At 46.8% G+C, this 14,401-nt stretch overlaps 1 protein-coding gene and 1 long non-coding RNA gene across 2 annotated transcripts in view; one reads left to right on the forward strand and one right to left on the reverse strand.

Moving 5' to 3' along the window:
• Nucleotides 1-5: 5 nt before the first annotated feature.
• On the forward strand, nt 6-13,797 carry LOC141088873 (uncharacterized). Its single transcript, XR_012232086.1, has 2 exons — nt 6-1,728; nt 12,866-13,797. It is a non-coding gene; the product is annotated as an uncharacterized lncRNA (long non-coding RNA).
• The window catches only part of QARS1 (glutaminyl-tRNA synthetase 1), a 34,138-nt gene continuing 29,590 nt past the window's right edge, over nt 9,854-14,401 (reverse strand). The window contains exons 15-18 of the mRNA XM_073575104.1: nt 12,960-13,087; nt 12,182-12,248; nt 10,628-10,753; nt 9,854-10,062 (exon numbers count right to left, since the gene is read on the reverse strand). Coding sequence (XP_073431205.1) covers nt 10,012-10,062; nt 10,628-10,753; nt 12,182-12,248; nt 12,960-13,087 — 372 coding nt within the window. The 3' untranslated portion in view covers nt 9,854-10,011. The remainder of the gene's footprint in view (nt 10,063-10,627; nt 10,754-12,181; nt 12,249-12,959; nt 13,088-14,401) is intronic.

Consider the following 14,401-nt stretch of genomic DNA (forward strand, 5'->3'; position numbering starts at 1 on the left):
CAGCCAATCGTGGCCCCGCGGCTCGTGCTCGCGAGAGTTGTCAAGCAAATCCCGCGATGTTTGGGGGCGGTGCCTGGCTGCACTTAAAGGGGCCTCACAGTCAGGAGAGAGAGAGAGCGCCTCCATGTCCCCCCACCATAGTGATAGAACCGGGCCAGCACACAACAGAAAGCAGCGGCACTACAACTCTCTCAGCAGGTCCCGACTGACTGCACCTCATTATTAAGCTGTGATCACTCCAGACATGCTGGGAATTGTTGTTCTGAAAGTCAGAGAGGCAAAGATTGGTGAGAAATGTGATGGCGCCCTGTGATTAGGGACATGTACACCGCTACTGCTAATGTGACAGACTTCAGATCACACTGGGGTTAATAGGTGAACCAGACACCAACCGGCACCCAGGTCAGCAGCTACATAACATGGACGTGAGAAGAATGTGCTGCAAATAAAGGACAAAAATCTGACAAGAAATGGCAAATACGATAATGAGAGGGAGCAGGACTCACAGGCTTTATAACTGGGTAAGGGAGCAGGACTCACAGGCTTTATCTATAAGTAAGGTGAGGGAGCAAGACTCAGGCTTTACAAGTAAGCGGAGGGAGCAGGACTCACAGGCTTTATAGGTAAGCAGAGGGAGCAGGACTCACAGGCTTTATAGGTAAGCAGAGGGAGCAGGACTCAGGCTTTATCTATAAGTAAGTGAAGGGAGCAGGACTCACAGGCTTTACAGGTAAGTGGATTGAGCAGGACCCACAGGCTTTATAGGTAAGGTGAGGGAGCAGGACTCACAGACTTTATAGGTAAGTGGAGGGAGCAAGACTCACAGGCTTTATAGGTAAGTGCAGGGTGCAGGACTCACAGGCTTTATAGGTAAGTGGATGGAGCAGGACCCACGGGCTTTATAAGTAAGGTGAGGGAGCAGGACTCCGGCTTTATAGGTAGGTGGAGGGAGCAGGACCCACAGGCTTTATAAGTAAGGTGAGGGAGCAGGACTCAAAGGCTTTATAAGTAAGGTGAAGGAGCAGGACTCAAAGGCTTTATAAGTAAGCAAAGGGAGCAGGACTCACAGGCTTTATAGGTAAGTGGATGGAGCAGGACCCACTGGCTTTATAGGTAAGTGGATGGAGCAGGACCCATAGGCTTTATAAGTAAGCGAAGGGAGCAGGACTCACAGGCTTTATAGGTAAGTGGATGGAGCAGGACCCACAGGCTTTATAGGTAAGTGGAGGGAGCAGGACCCACAAGCTTTATAAGTAAGGTGAGGGAGCAGGACCCACAGGCTTTATAAGTAAGGTGAGGGAGCAGAACTCAGGCTTTATAGGTAAGGTGAGGGAGCAGAACTCACAGGCTTTATAGGTAAGTGGAGGGAGCAGGACTCGCAGGCTTTGTAAGGAAAGTGGAGGGAGCAGGACTCACAGGCTTTATAGGTAAGTGGAGGGAGCAGGACTCAGGCTTTATAGGTAAGTGGAGGGAGCAGGACTCAGGCTTTATAGGTAAGTGGAGGGAGCAGGACTCAGGCTTTATAGGTAAGTGGAGGGAGCAGGACTCAGGCTTTATAGGTAAGTGGAGGGAGCAGGACTCAGGCTTTATAGGTAAGTGGAGGGAGCAGGACTCAGGCTTTATAGGTAAGTGGAGGGAGCAGGACTCAGGCTTTATAGGTAAGTGGAGGGAGCAGGACTCACAGGCTTTATAGGTAAGTGGAGGGAGCAGGACTCACAGGCTTTATAGGTAAGTGGAGGGAGCAGGACTAACAGGTCACAAACAAATTTGCATCATCTTTCTGCAGCGGATTTAGCTGAATGCTCAAGCGCTGCTATTGGAAACAGCAAAATTAGCCCCTTCCCTGAGCGACATGATCCCATATGTGATATAATACAAAATCGGGGACGGAATCACGTTTTGATCGTAGTTTCAAATCTAATAAGCTAGTTATCAGAAGAAATCTGACAGATCTGACCTGCGCTGGACTGGCCATCTGGCAATTCTGGCAAATGCCAGAAGGGCCTGTCTGGTCACGGGCTGCCTTGTCTGCTACATTGCTAATAGAATCAGTGTTCTCAAGACACCCATACTGTTCAGAGTTGTGACCGAGCACCAAGTCACTGACTCCGTCACTTACCCCAGCAGCCACGGTATCATTAGAAATAATGGTCTTGTAGTAAATCTTCCTTTCCTCCATCCAGGGCAATATTAGTAATATATCCTCATCTGGTGCTTGGGGACACCATGGGCCTGTGTGATTTCAAATGCCAATTCAGCCCCAGTCCGTACCTGGATCTGACGCTTTCCAACTGTTGCAAAATGTCAACTCCCAGCATGCACCAGTTGTCAGGTCATGCTGGGAGTTGTGGTTTTCCAACAGCTGGAGATTTACAGGTTAATAGCAGTAGCTATTGGGTTTGCTAAGTACTAAGTAAAGGTTTCACTTGAAGAGCATGCTGGGAGTTGTAGTACAACAGATTACCCTTTCTGGACATGTTAGTGCTACAGTCAGATACCCCAGTTGTCCATCAGGCTTCCCAGTCCTCTGTGCAGGGGGTTGAAGAACTCTGGGAATTGTAGTTCTAAAAAGTGGATTTTAAGACACTCGATGCAGTGCATCCCACTTAACTCTTGTGTGCCAGGCAGGAGCTGCTCTGCTCGCTGCAGTGTGCCAGCACCCAGGGCGCTGTGTAGGGGCAGGGTAGCTTTAACACATCCATGTGCTGCTCTATAACCTCCCACTCTACACAGCAACACTTCGGCTTAAGGAGGCGCAGGCGCTGTCCCTGCTCTGTGCACTGGGGAGGCTCGGGTTCCACCTTAACTACTAGCTGGGCCTGCAGAGTGCGTGCTCCTTAAGGTGTGCTGGACCCGAGCAGTGATCTGTCCCCTGGCAGGGCAGGGATTACCTGGCAGATACACTATCTGCTCCGCTCCACCTTAAAGAAACACTTGACTAGCTGTGATTAGTTACTGTGTTTGTATACAAGGGGAAATGTGGCAAGCGTTAAAGCTACAGTGTCAGGAATGAGAGGTGGCCAGATAGGAGATGAGATCAATGACTTGTAGCTGGCTGACAGTAGATCAGACCTGGAGCCGGCTGTTATGGTCACACATTGCACTTTATTTAATATGGATTATTTAGCGGAGTTTTGTCAGCATGTAGGTACAGTTACAATAAAAAATATTCACCTATTTGCAAATTAATTTTATTACGAAGTTTGACAAACTTTCTTGCTGTTTCCAATAGACCAATGAAACAGGAACAATGTAAATGTCTGAACACTACTAATAGGACACGTCCAAAACCAGCACAAGATGCCACTACTGATGAGCGAGTATACTCGTTGCTCGGGTGACCTCCGAGTATTTTGGCATGCTCGGAGATTTACTTTTTGTCGATGCAGCTGAATGATTTACGGCTGCTAGACAGCTTGAATAGATGTGGGAATTCCCTAACAAACAGGTAATCCCCACATGTATTCAGTCTGTCCAGAAGCCACAAATCATGCAACTACATCGACAAACACAATCTCCACACACACCAAAATACTCGGAGATCACCCATGCATGCTCGGGGAAACCTGAGCAACAAGTATACTCGCTCATCACAAGATGCCACTAGTGGTGAGCAAATATACTCGTTGCTCGGGTTTTCCTGAGCATGCTTGGGTCTCCTCCGAGTATTTTGGCGTGCTCAGAGATTTAGTGTTTGTCGACGTAGCTGCATGATTTGTGGCTGCTGGACAGACTGAATACATGTAGGGATTACCTGTTTGTTAGGGAATTCCCACATGTATTCAAGCTGTCTAGCAGCCGTAAATCATTCAGCTGCATCGACAAAAAGTAAATCTCGGAGCACGCCAAAATACTCAGAGGAGACCCAAGCATGCTCAGGAAAACCCGAGCAACGAGTATTCTCGCTCATCACTAGATGCCACCTTTACTGACTACTGCAGTCTCTGCAATGTGCACAATTCAGAACAACCAGCACCACATAAAAGCATTAGACCTTTCTGTAGAGCTCAGGAACTCCAGGCAGCTAAGCGCCTTCCCAGATAACAGGTGCAACACCACTGACTGAAGTATTCAGAAAGTCCAGGTGCAGAGATGGATAGGCGGCACTCTGTATGGATGTGGACATTTCGCCTACAGCCTATGCTTTAATGGGTCCAGGTATCTGTCGTCCACACGGTGACCCGCTTCCCCGGCATGCAGATCATAACTTTGTTTCAATAAAGGAGAGTTTTTACCTGATAGAATTGCCGCCCATTCATCTCTGCACCTGGATTTTCTGACAGTCTCAGAAATATTCATCCCATTCATGACAAGTGTACAGTATTTAGTAGAGCTCTGCTGGCTGTTATAACCTGATGCAAACGTGATGTATCAGCAAATGTTAGCTTCTGACAGAGTTCCTGAGAAGATCATAGCCCACTCATGAATCACTTCCTCCAGATCATTAATATTTTTGGGTTAAAGGGAATCTGTCACCTCATTCTTGGGCTATGAGATGTGGCCACTGCCATTAGGGGCTTATCTACAGCATTCTGTAATGCTGTAGATAAGCCCCCAATGTAACCTGAAAGACAAGAAAAACGAGTTAAGGCCCTGTCACACACAGCGAGATCGCAGATTTTGTGATGCAACAGCATTCTCGCTGTGTGTGGCACGCATTAGCGACCGTCCCCTCTGTACCTTGGATACCTGCGTGCTCGCGGGTCCTGATCGCTGGTGAAATCTGCCTGTTTGACAGCTCACCAGCGATCCTGAACAAGGTCGTAACGTTGTCGGGATCGCTGGTGCATCGTTTAGTGTGACGGGGCCCCGTTTCACTTAGTGACGCACCAGTGATCCCGACAACGATACAACCTGGTAGGGATCGCTGGTGCGTCGCTAAATGATCGCTAGTAAGCTGCCAAACAGGCAGATCTCTTCAGCGACGCAGCAACGATCCAGCGATCAAACACAGTGATGCATGCTAGCCAGCGGGACACCGACAACGAAAAAATGGCCCAGGACATTCCTGCACGATCAGCGATTTCCGGCAGGGGGGCCGGTCGCTACTGCGTGTCACATGTAGCGAGATCGCTGTTGCATCACAAAATCGGTGACGCATTAGCGATCTCGCTATGTGAGACGTTGCCTTTAGATTATACTCACCCAGGAGTCAGGTCCGGTGCGCCTCCCATCTTCTAGCAATGACATCCTCCTTCTTACTTCTGCCACGGCTCCCGTGCAGGTGTACTTTATCTGCCCTATTGAGGGCAGAGTAAAGTACTACAGTGCGCAGGTGCCAGGAAAGGTCAGAGGTCCAACGCCTGTGCACTGCAGTACTTTACTCTGCCCTCAACAGAGCAGATAAAGTACACCTGCACGGGAGCCGCGGCAGAAGTAAGAAGGAGGACGTCATCACTAGAAGATGGGAGGTGCCGGACTGGACCGTGACACCCACCGCGCCGGACCCCCCCCAGTAAGTATAACTCGTTTTTCTTATCTTTCAGGTTACAGCGGGGGCTTATCTACAGCATTACAGAATGCTGTAGATAAGCCCCTGATGGCGGTGGCCGCATCTCATAGGCCAAAAATGAGGTGACAGAGTCCCTTTAAAGGGAACCTATCAGGTGCCCTGTGCCCAGCAGCATCCACCTATGTGTGATTAAACTCCCTCCCTAACCATCCCTGTATAACATAATCAAGTTAAGTAAATGCTTTTAAAAAAACATTTATGATCTCTGCTTTCCCTATGCTAATGAGGTCTTTGACTAGTCAGCACTCTTTCCATGCGATCACACCCCTGTGGGTGTGATAACAATATGCACAAGTGACGTCGCTTGTGAAAATCTGCGCACACCCGCCACTGCGTCTCTGAAACCAAATGTACGCTTGCCAGCTTCATAGATGCGCACTGCGTATGACCAGAAGTCATCTTCTGCACATGCACAGTGCATATCTCTGAAGCCGGGAAGCGTACACCTGGCTTCAGAGACGCAGCGGTGCACAGAATTTCATAAGGCCTGTTTCACACTTCCGTTTTTTCAAATCCGTCAAAATCCGTTGGTTTCCGTAAAAAAACGGATCCGCCATTTTTTTGCAGGATCCGTTTTTTTTGACCCATAGACTTACATTAGTGGTTACCGCGGATCCGTCAAAAAAACGGATCCGTTTTTTTAAAAACGGATCCGTCTGCATCAGTTTCCGTCAAAAAAACGGAAACGGATCCGTTTGACGGACACAAAAACGGAAGTGTGAAACAGGCCTAAGCGGCGATGAAGCCGCTCGTGTAAATTGTTATTACGCCCATAGAGGGCGTGATGGCATGGAAAGAGGGCTCGCTAGTCTGAGAAACTAACGCCCCATCGACTAGTCAAAGCCCTCATTAGCATAGGACAAGCGGAGGTTAAAAATGCTTTTTTAAAGCATTTATTTAGCTCAATTATTTTATTCAGGGATAGAGAGGTAGTTTAATCACACTTAGCTGAATGCTGATGGATTGGAGGGGTATGGGGCACCTGACACATTCCCTTTAAGAGAGAGGTACAAAAAGTTTAAGTAGCAGATCTATTGGTGCAAGCCAATCGATACAAAGAGATACAAAGGCATTAGATGTTCCCAGAGATACAGCAGGAATCAGAGCTCACAAAGAACCACTACTTACACTACCTGGATGTGGCAGAAAGAGGAAAGTGTCACTGACTGCTACCACATTCCTGAGCAGGCCAGTGGTCAAAAACCATGGAGTGACTGCAGAAGACCTGCAGCAAGATTTGGTGTCAGCGGGCACAGAAGTTTCAGTTTACACAGTAAGGACCTTACTAAACGGTGAAGGTCAGCATGACCAAACTCACCTCTACTGACTCAAAAGAAGAGTCACTCCAATATGCTCAAACAAAATAATCCATAAAAGTTTGATGGTTTTGTTTTGTGAAGACACAAAATTGGAATTCTTCAGGCCTCTGCCTCAGCAGTATCAATGGAGTAAACATGAAGCAGATGCTGGAAAGAACACCCTGCCTACAGTGAAATATGGTAGTGGCTCGGTGATAGCTACAGTGAAGCATGGCAGTAGTTTGGCAATGCTCTATAGCGGCTTTGCTTCCTCTGGCACTGGAAACAAACAGTATGTGAAGAACATGGAGTCAATCAGGAAATCCTTGGGGAAAACATTATGCCTTTTGTGAGGAAGCAGGAGCTTGGTCTTCCTTGGACCTTCCAACAGGAATCTTATCCCACCATAAGAAAACACGCCGAAGAGCCTGAATGTGCATGTTTATTACCAGGGATTAGCCAGGGGGTACATCATAAATGCCAACATTTCCAGAGTGGGCTAATTTCTTGAACTACCCAGGAGTCAATGGTGGTTTGCTGATCATAGTATGTTGCACAGTCCCGCACTTGCTACGGTTAAGAAAGCAACAACAAGCTCTGGTCCCTACAACCATCAATGACCGCCAACTTGTTGCAATGATCTGCTCATATTAAGTGTGATAATGGCATATAGTCCTGTGGAGCAGAGATGCTGGGTTATATTTTGACCATGATCCATTTCCAGGGGGCCACCATTTAGTTCATGACTTCTAACAATTCCTACAACTTCAGCTACCACTTTGAGGGTCATCTCATCTGACAGCAGCAGCCATGTGAATTTCACTTCTGGTGTTTTACAACAGCTAAAGTGCCAGAACTTTCCCATTTCCTCTGCTCTAGTAAAACTACAACTCCTCACAAGCCTCATCAGGAAATTCTTGGAAATGATGGCCTTCCAAACCTTGCCGATCTCTGGAGTAGAGGCAAACAGAGATCCTGGCGGTGCATTACCAGCACAGATCAAACAGCAGATTGTATTCTTTGCCTCCCTCTGGTATCAGTTTTGCTTTTCTTGACATTGTGTCTAATTACTCCACTTATTCCAGAACTCAATAACACTTGTTAGCTGGAGAGTAGAGCTATGAACATCCATCGCCTGGCCAGTAGGATTCATGCAAGCCTCAGCCATCAGATTTTCACTTTCCTGACATTTCTGGATTCCTAACTCCATAGAGCTGCTGTAACGGTCTTTTTAGGGTATGTTGGAAACACTGGTGACTGCAACACTGGGGAGGGGGTGAAGGGTCATGCGTGAATGCTAAATGGCTGCTCCTGTATTGGAAAGTCTTGGCACATGGACTAGGAAATATTACTTTAGGGTCGATGAGGTTTGAAATCTGGAACCCCCACAATCCACTACTGGATGTACGTTTAAAAGGAATATGTCACCAGGTTTTCTCCATCGCTTTATTGGGGGACACAGACGACCATTGGTGTGTGCTGCTGTCACTATGTTGGCTCCTCATACAGAAATCTACATGTCATCAATACCCAGCAGCTTCTGAACAATACAGTCACGCTTAGCTCCCATCTCCTCTCTCTCTTTTCCAGACTCTGCAGTCACAAAATACATTGTAGAGTGTCCTGGATGAAGCAGCACCAGCTACAAGCAGAAGGACCTGAGACAGCGGCAACACTGGCACAGGCCGCAAACACTTCTCCAGCAGTGCTCAAGGTGTGCAGAGAGTCTGTGGAGAAAGTCACCGTCAGCAGACTTTCATCACATCACTAACCAAAAATCCAAAACTACTCTTCGAAACCTTCCATTCCCTCTTAAAGCGCAGGCCCTGGTGACCAACCTCAGCGCTGACAATCTGGCCACTAATTTCCTTCAAAAAATCAACCACATCCGTCAGGACATTCTTGCACAATCCCCTCACAGCCTGGATCCCCTTCCCTCACCTCAAAAGTTCATTTTCCATCTTCAAGTCTGTCACAGAAGTGACTAGGTTCCTCACTTCTCCTTGCCCTACAACCTGCACCAGTGACCCTATTCCCTCACATCTCCTCCAGTCCTGCTCCACAGTGGTCAGTGTAGATCATCAGCTCCTCCTCGCTACGCTCTCAGTCTCAAGGACATTGTTCTCTCCCGATTCTCCTACCTCTCTGACCACTCCTTTAGTGTATCTTCACTGGACCTCTGTGTCCCCTAATGAAGGATCAGAGAAAGGGATTTTACATTGAGTACCTTAAATCCTGTAATTGCCACCTAATCTGAGACAGAGATCCTGATTCCAGCGATGTGTCACTTACTGGGCTACTCGTGGTAGTTTAATTAGAGATTTTCACTGTAGAACTAGTAAACCTGCTGCCTGTAGTCCTCCATATTAATCAGCGCTATATAACCCTGCCACCACCAATGATTGGCAGCTTTCTGCTTAAGCAGTATATATAGTAAGCTGGCAATCAGAGGTGTGGGCAGGGTTATACAGAGCTCAGCATTCAGAGAACTGCTAGAGCTGCACCAGAGAAAACAGTGATTTTATCAAAAGTGCAGCAAACAGCCCTGTAAGTGATACATCGCTGGAATCAGAGTCTCTGCCCCTACATCATGCTGCTCTTTGGTGGGGTAACAAAAACCTGGTGACAGATTACCTTTAAGTTTTCAATGCAGAAACCATTTCAGCCACCCTCTATGCAGGAATTGCAGCTAGTTCCAATAATGGCTGGTTACAGCTCCTGCACAGCTGGGTACCCATGGACGTCCTGTGCAGAGATGCCTTACATCTGCCTGGGTATAGTCACTGCACCAAGTGGTGGCAGACATATGAAATGTGCCCTAAATGCCTGCATAAGTAAGGAAGTAATGGAGACAAGCTAAGTATTTAGGGGAAGGAGAGTGCAGAGTAATTGTCATCTGAATCAAGGGAAATCTACCATAACATCTAGGGAGAAACCGAAATTCAATATATAGAGGCAAAGACTTTTCTGTCTTATCCTGGGTGTAGGGCTCCTCCTACAGGCAGAAGTGTGAATAGCAACACAGACACCGCTAGAGACTGAATTACATAAGTGCATGTTTATTATTTTTCCAATTGCAAACTGTAATAAAAAACAATTGGACTTTGGATGAAGCCTCCTCCCCCATCCCAGTTAAGGCAAGCGGTTCTTCTGAATTGTTGTGCAGCACCTTCTTCGTTATCAGCTTCATACGGAGGTGCTTCACACCTTCCCAGGATCTTCCTTCAGTGTAACTGTCCTATTAAATACAATCTGAAAAAGAAGAGGAACCAGAACAAGTTAGTTTGGACCAAACCAGACATTTTATACATTTCCTGATGTTCTCCGTCCAGTTATCACTGGATGCAATTATGTATTTTGCAGCCATTTGAATGAGGTCTTATTTATCAGGTATCATGATTAAGAAAAAAAAAAAAAAAAAGTTTTAATATCTTGTCTTGATGTTGAGAAATCATTTGGAAATGATAGGTCCTGAGGCTGCACTACTGACACACTTGTGACACAACCAATATCCAGCTCTCTCTGGCTTTAAAAAGTGTCAGTCGCACCTATAAGTGGGCAGACTGATATGTAACAGTCTGGAGCTACGCGAGGTATTTATGACAACACTGGACATGTCTCAGTAGTGCAGCCTTGTGCAGATTTATTTTTCTGTGCAAGAGGTGAAATAGCGGGGAGACACAGTATCCCCCCCACTTTGGAGTTCTCACTGGCCTATAGTCTAGCATCACATCTTGTCCCGGCATGTACCAATACTATGCAGAGGGGTTGTAGTGATGCATGGAGGCAATGTAAACTTGACGACGGAGAGACTGACCTTGTCTTCAGTGGTGTCTGGATCCACAGAGAAATAGCCCAATCTTTCAAACTGGAATTTGTCCAGAGACTTGCAGTTCTTTACAGACTGGTCTACGAGGGCGTCTGGGATGACAGTCAAGGAGTCCTGTGATAGGAAGGCGACATGGTCACATCACTGCAAAACTCTACTAGTAAGAGGAGCACGAGGGGGTATAAAGGAGTGTGTATGTGGAGGGCCTTCCCTCTTCTAGAGCTTTCATATAATGTATGGAAGCACTGGGCCAGTGCACATGTGGCAGAATTGCTCCACTATGATAAGTTGCTGCAGAATCCACAGTTTTTGCATTCAGCCTTATAGGGACATGATGAATTAACAGATATGGTACCCAGGTGTAATGCTGAATGTTGCTGGCCATGATATCAGTAAGGCTAGTTTCATATTTGCGTTTCAGGGCGCAGCCCCGCCTCCTCCGGTAGCTCTGCCTACCGGCGCATGACGCTGCATGCGTCCCCTATCTTTATCACTGGGGATGCAGGCCGTGCACAGTATGTATTTGGCGGCGCATGCGTCCTTTTGATGGTGCGCTGAGCGCAACCAAATTGCAACAGGTTGCGTTTGGCGCTGGTCGGCGCACCGTCAAAAAGACGCATGCGCCGCCAAACGCATACTGCGCACGGCCTGCGTCCCCAGTGATAAAGATAGGGGACGCAGGACGCATGCAGCGTCATGCGCTGGTAAGCGGAGCTCCAGGGGAGGCGCGGCAGGGGGCGGGGCTTAGCGGCAGCCGTCCGCAGGCAGTCGCTGTGCTCTGAAACGCAAATGTGAAACTAGCTTTATTCTGCTTCCCGCGCATGACCCCGTCTTTATAGGCCCCCTACAAGTAACTTCCAGCTGCCACAGATCGTTACTGGTGTCATCTTATTACTGGACATTGGAACCAGGGGACGAGCCGTACGTCTTACTCATAGCTACAAATCATTTCCTTTCTTGTGTTTTCTGTGGCTCAATAGTACATCATGTGATTTCTGATAGTGGTTCACAAGCTCCAAAAAAAAGGACAATAAACCTACGGTACCATGTGCTATACAGCCGACCGCAACTGAGTGCTCCCAGCTATTGGCCACTGCAGGCAGGGAAGAGGCTAAAGCCCCAAACAACAGCTGTCCTAATGATTGTTCAGATGATAGCCATCTCTCCCGAATCCCCCAAACACATGAATGTCCGTCGTCCTCAAATGGTCATGTTTAGTCACTACCAAAAGGCTCTGGCAGCGGCTTATTTCCTGAATACCAAAAGGGTCGTGTGTTAAAAGCAGTGGGTTCATCTGACTTTAATGTGTGGGGGCGTTATCTGCAGTATAAGATGAATAACATGAAGTCCAGACAACTCCTTGCCTCTTTCCCCCCATTATCAGTATCACAATCTTCTCTCCAGATCTACAGGTGACTGGTAGCAGCTTCTCCTCCTATAGAGCAGCTGAACTGTGACACCTGGGTCACTTTCCTGCACCTTGGCGGTATTATTTTAAATGGGATTGCAGTATTCGTTTTTTTCACTTCTCCGGGAACTTACAGGATTTATGTCACTTAAGAATCCACCAGGAACTTCAGACGGATCTTCAGGACTCTTGTGCTGGAATCTGAAACAATGCGAGATACAATGTGACAATTCTTCCTTCTATATGCAGATACCAGACGTGTCTCCTCAGTAGATCTACTAGCTGCATTATCCTGGGTAGATGCTGCCGTCAAGAGTCCGGCAATGAAAACCTTTACATTCAGGGGCAAAAAAAAAAAAAAAAACCTTGCAAAATCTGTAAAGACTGAATTGTATTTTTTGTTTCAACCATATCCGATCTAGACCAGGGTTCCCCAACTCCAGTCCTCAAGGCCCACCAACAGATCATGTTTTCAGTATTTCCTTTGTATTGCACGGGTGAAGCAATTATCACCTGAGCAATACTAAGGAAATCCTGAAAACATGATCTGTTGGTGGGCCTTGAGGACTGGAGTTGGGGAACCCTGGTCTAGATAAATGCACCAGCAGCACAAATGCTGCAATGAATCAGAGCGGGGTCCAGACTCAGACTGTTCACCGCACAGATAGTCTAGTCTGGGCCCTGTAACGTCTCGTATCTGGTTTTATCTACTCCTTTCATGGGTCTGTGTGAGAGGTGAAATAGCGGGGAGACACAGTATGCCCCCCACTTTGGAGATCTCACTGGTGTACACTATAGCATGACTTTTGTCCCGGCAGGTACCATCACTCTGCTGAGGGGTTGAGTGATGCATGATGAAAAGGAAATGAACATCAGAACCAGAGCAGGAGATGAGGAGCTGCGGACACTTACAGGCGGTCGTAGAGACGCACTTCACACACCAGCGGCTTGGACACCCAGTGGATAAAAGCTTTGGGCTTCTCGGCTACGTCAGATTTTGTGCAGGTGACCTCCAGCTCCAACACTTTGCCATTTCCATCCTGTTGGAAGAAACAAAAAAAACAAAAGCAACCAGGACATTTAGTCAAAAGGAGAGACAGATTTTTTTTTCATTTTTGCGCTCTCATAGCTGTATGGGGGCTTGTTTATTTTGCAGGACGAGTTGTTTTAAATGACACCATGTATTTCACCATGCAATGTGCTGAAGGACCAACAAAAATTCCAAGTGCGATGAAATGGTTAAAAAAAATTCTGCCATTGTTTTGTTTTTTTTTCCTTACGGCATTCATTGTATGGTATAAATAATAATAATCTTAATTTTTAATCTTAATTTTTTTTTATAATAATAATTTTATTTTTTTTTATATAGCACACCACTAACAAATTCTGTTTACAGTTTGCACACATCATCATCACTGTCCCAGATGGGGCTCACAATCTAAATTCCCTATCAGTATGTCTTTGGAATGTGGGAGGAAACCAAAGAACCCAGAGGAAACCCACGCAATCACAGGGAGAACATACAAACTCCTTGCAGATGTTGTCCTTGGTGGGATTTGAACCCAGGACCCCAGCGCTGCAAGGCTACAATACTAACCACTGAGCCACCGTGCCGCCCGTATAAATGACCTAGAAGCAGGATTGCCCAATGTCAGTGCGATTATGAAGATATTGAACTTGTATAAGTTTTTTTTTTTAAAGAAAAAAAAAAGGACAGAATTCTGTAAAAATAAATAAAATTAACCCCCAAGCCTGTTTCATCTTCCTGACCTGGCCAATTGTTACAATTCTGACCAGTGTCACTTGGTGGTAACTCTGGAACGCTTCAACGGATCCCACAGATTCTGACACTGTTTTTTCGGGACACATTGTACTTCTCAGTATTGATAAATTTAGGACAAGATTTTTTGCGTTTGTTAAAAAAAAAAAAAAAATTTTGGAGAAACGTTTTGCAATTTTCAAACTTAATCTTTATGCCACCACACAAAGTAGTTAATAAAATTTCCCACACTTAACATCTGCATCACTTTTTAACCCCTTACCTACAATTGACGTAATATTCCGTCCATGTGACCATGGACCTAATTACCATGGACGGAATATTACATCATCGCGATCAGCGCCGCTGATCGCGGCCGAGTGTCAGCTAATTATCATAGCTGACACCCGGCACAATGTGTCAGGGGCGGTCACGGACCGCCCCCGACACGTTAACCCCTTGCACACCGCGATCAAACGCGATCGCGGTGTACCGGGGGTTAAAGGGAAGCATCGGCAGGGAGGGGGCTCCCTCCGTGCTTCCCTGAGCCCCCCACGGCAGCGCAATGTGCAGCGCTGCTGCGGGGGGCTCCTTT

The sequence above is a fragment of the Dendrobates tinctorius genome, unplaced genomic scaffold, assembly GCF_039654945.1.
Source record: "Dendrobates tinctorius isolate UK_male_01 unplaced genomic scaffold, ASM3965494v1 ptg000041l, whole genome shotgun sequence".
NCBI lineage: Eukaryota > Metazoa > Chordata > Amphibia > Anura > Dendrobatidae > Dendrobates > Dendrobates tinctorius.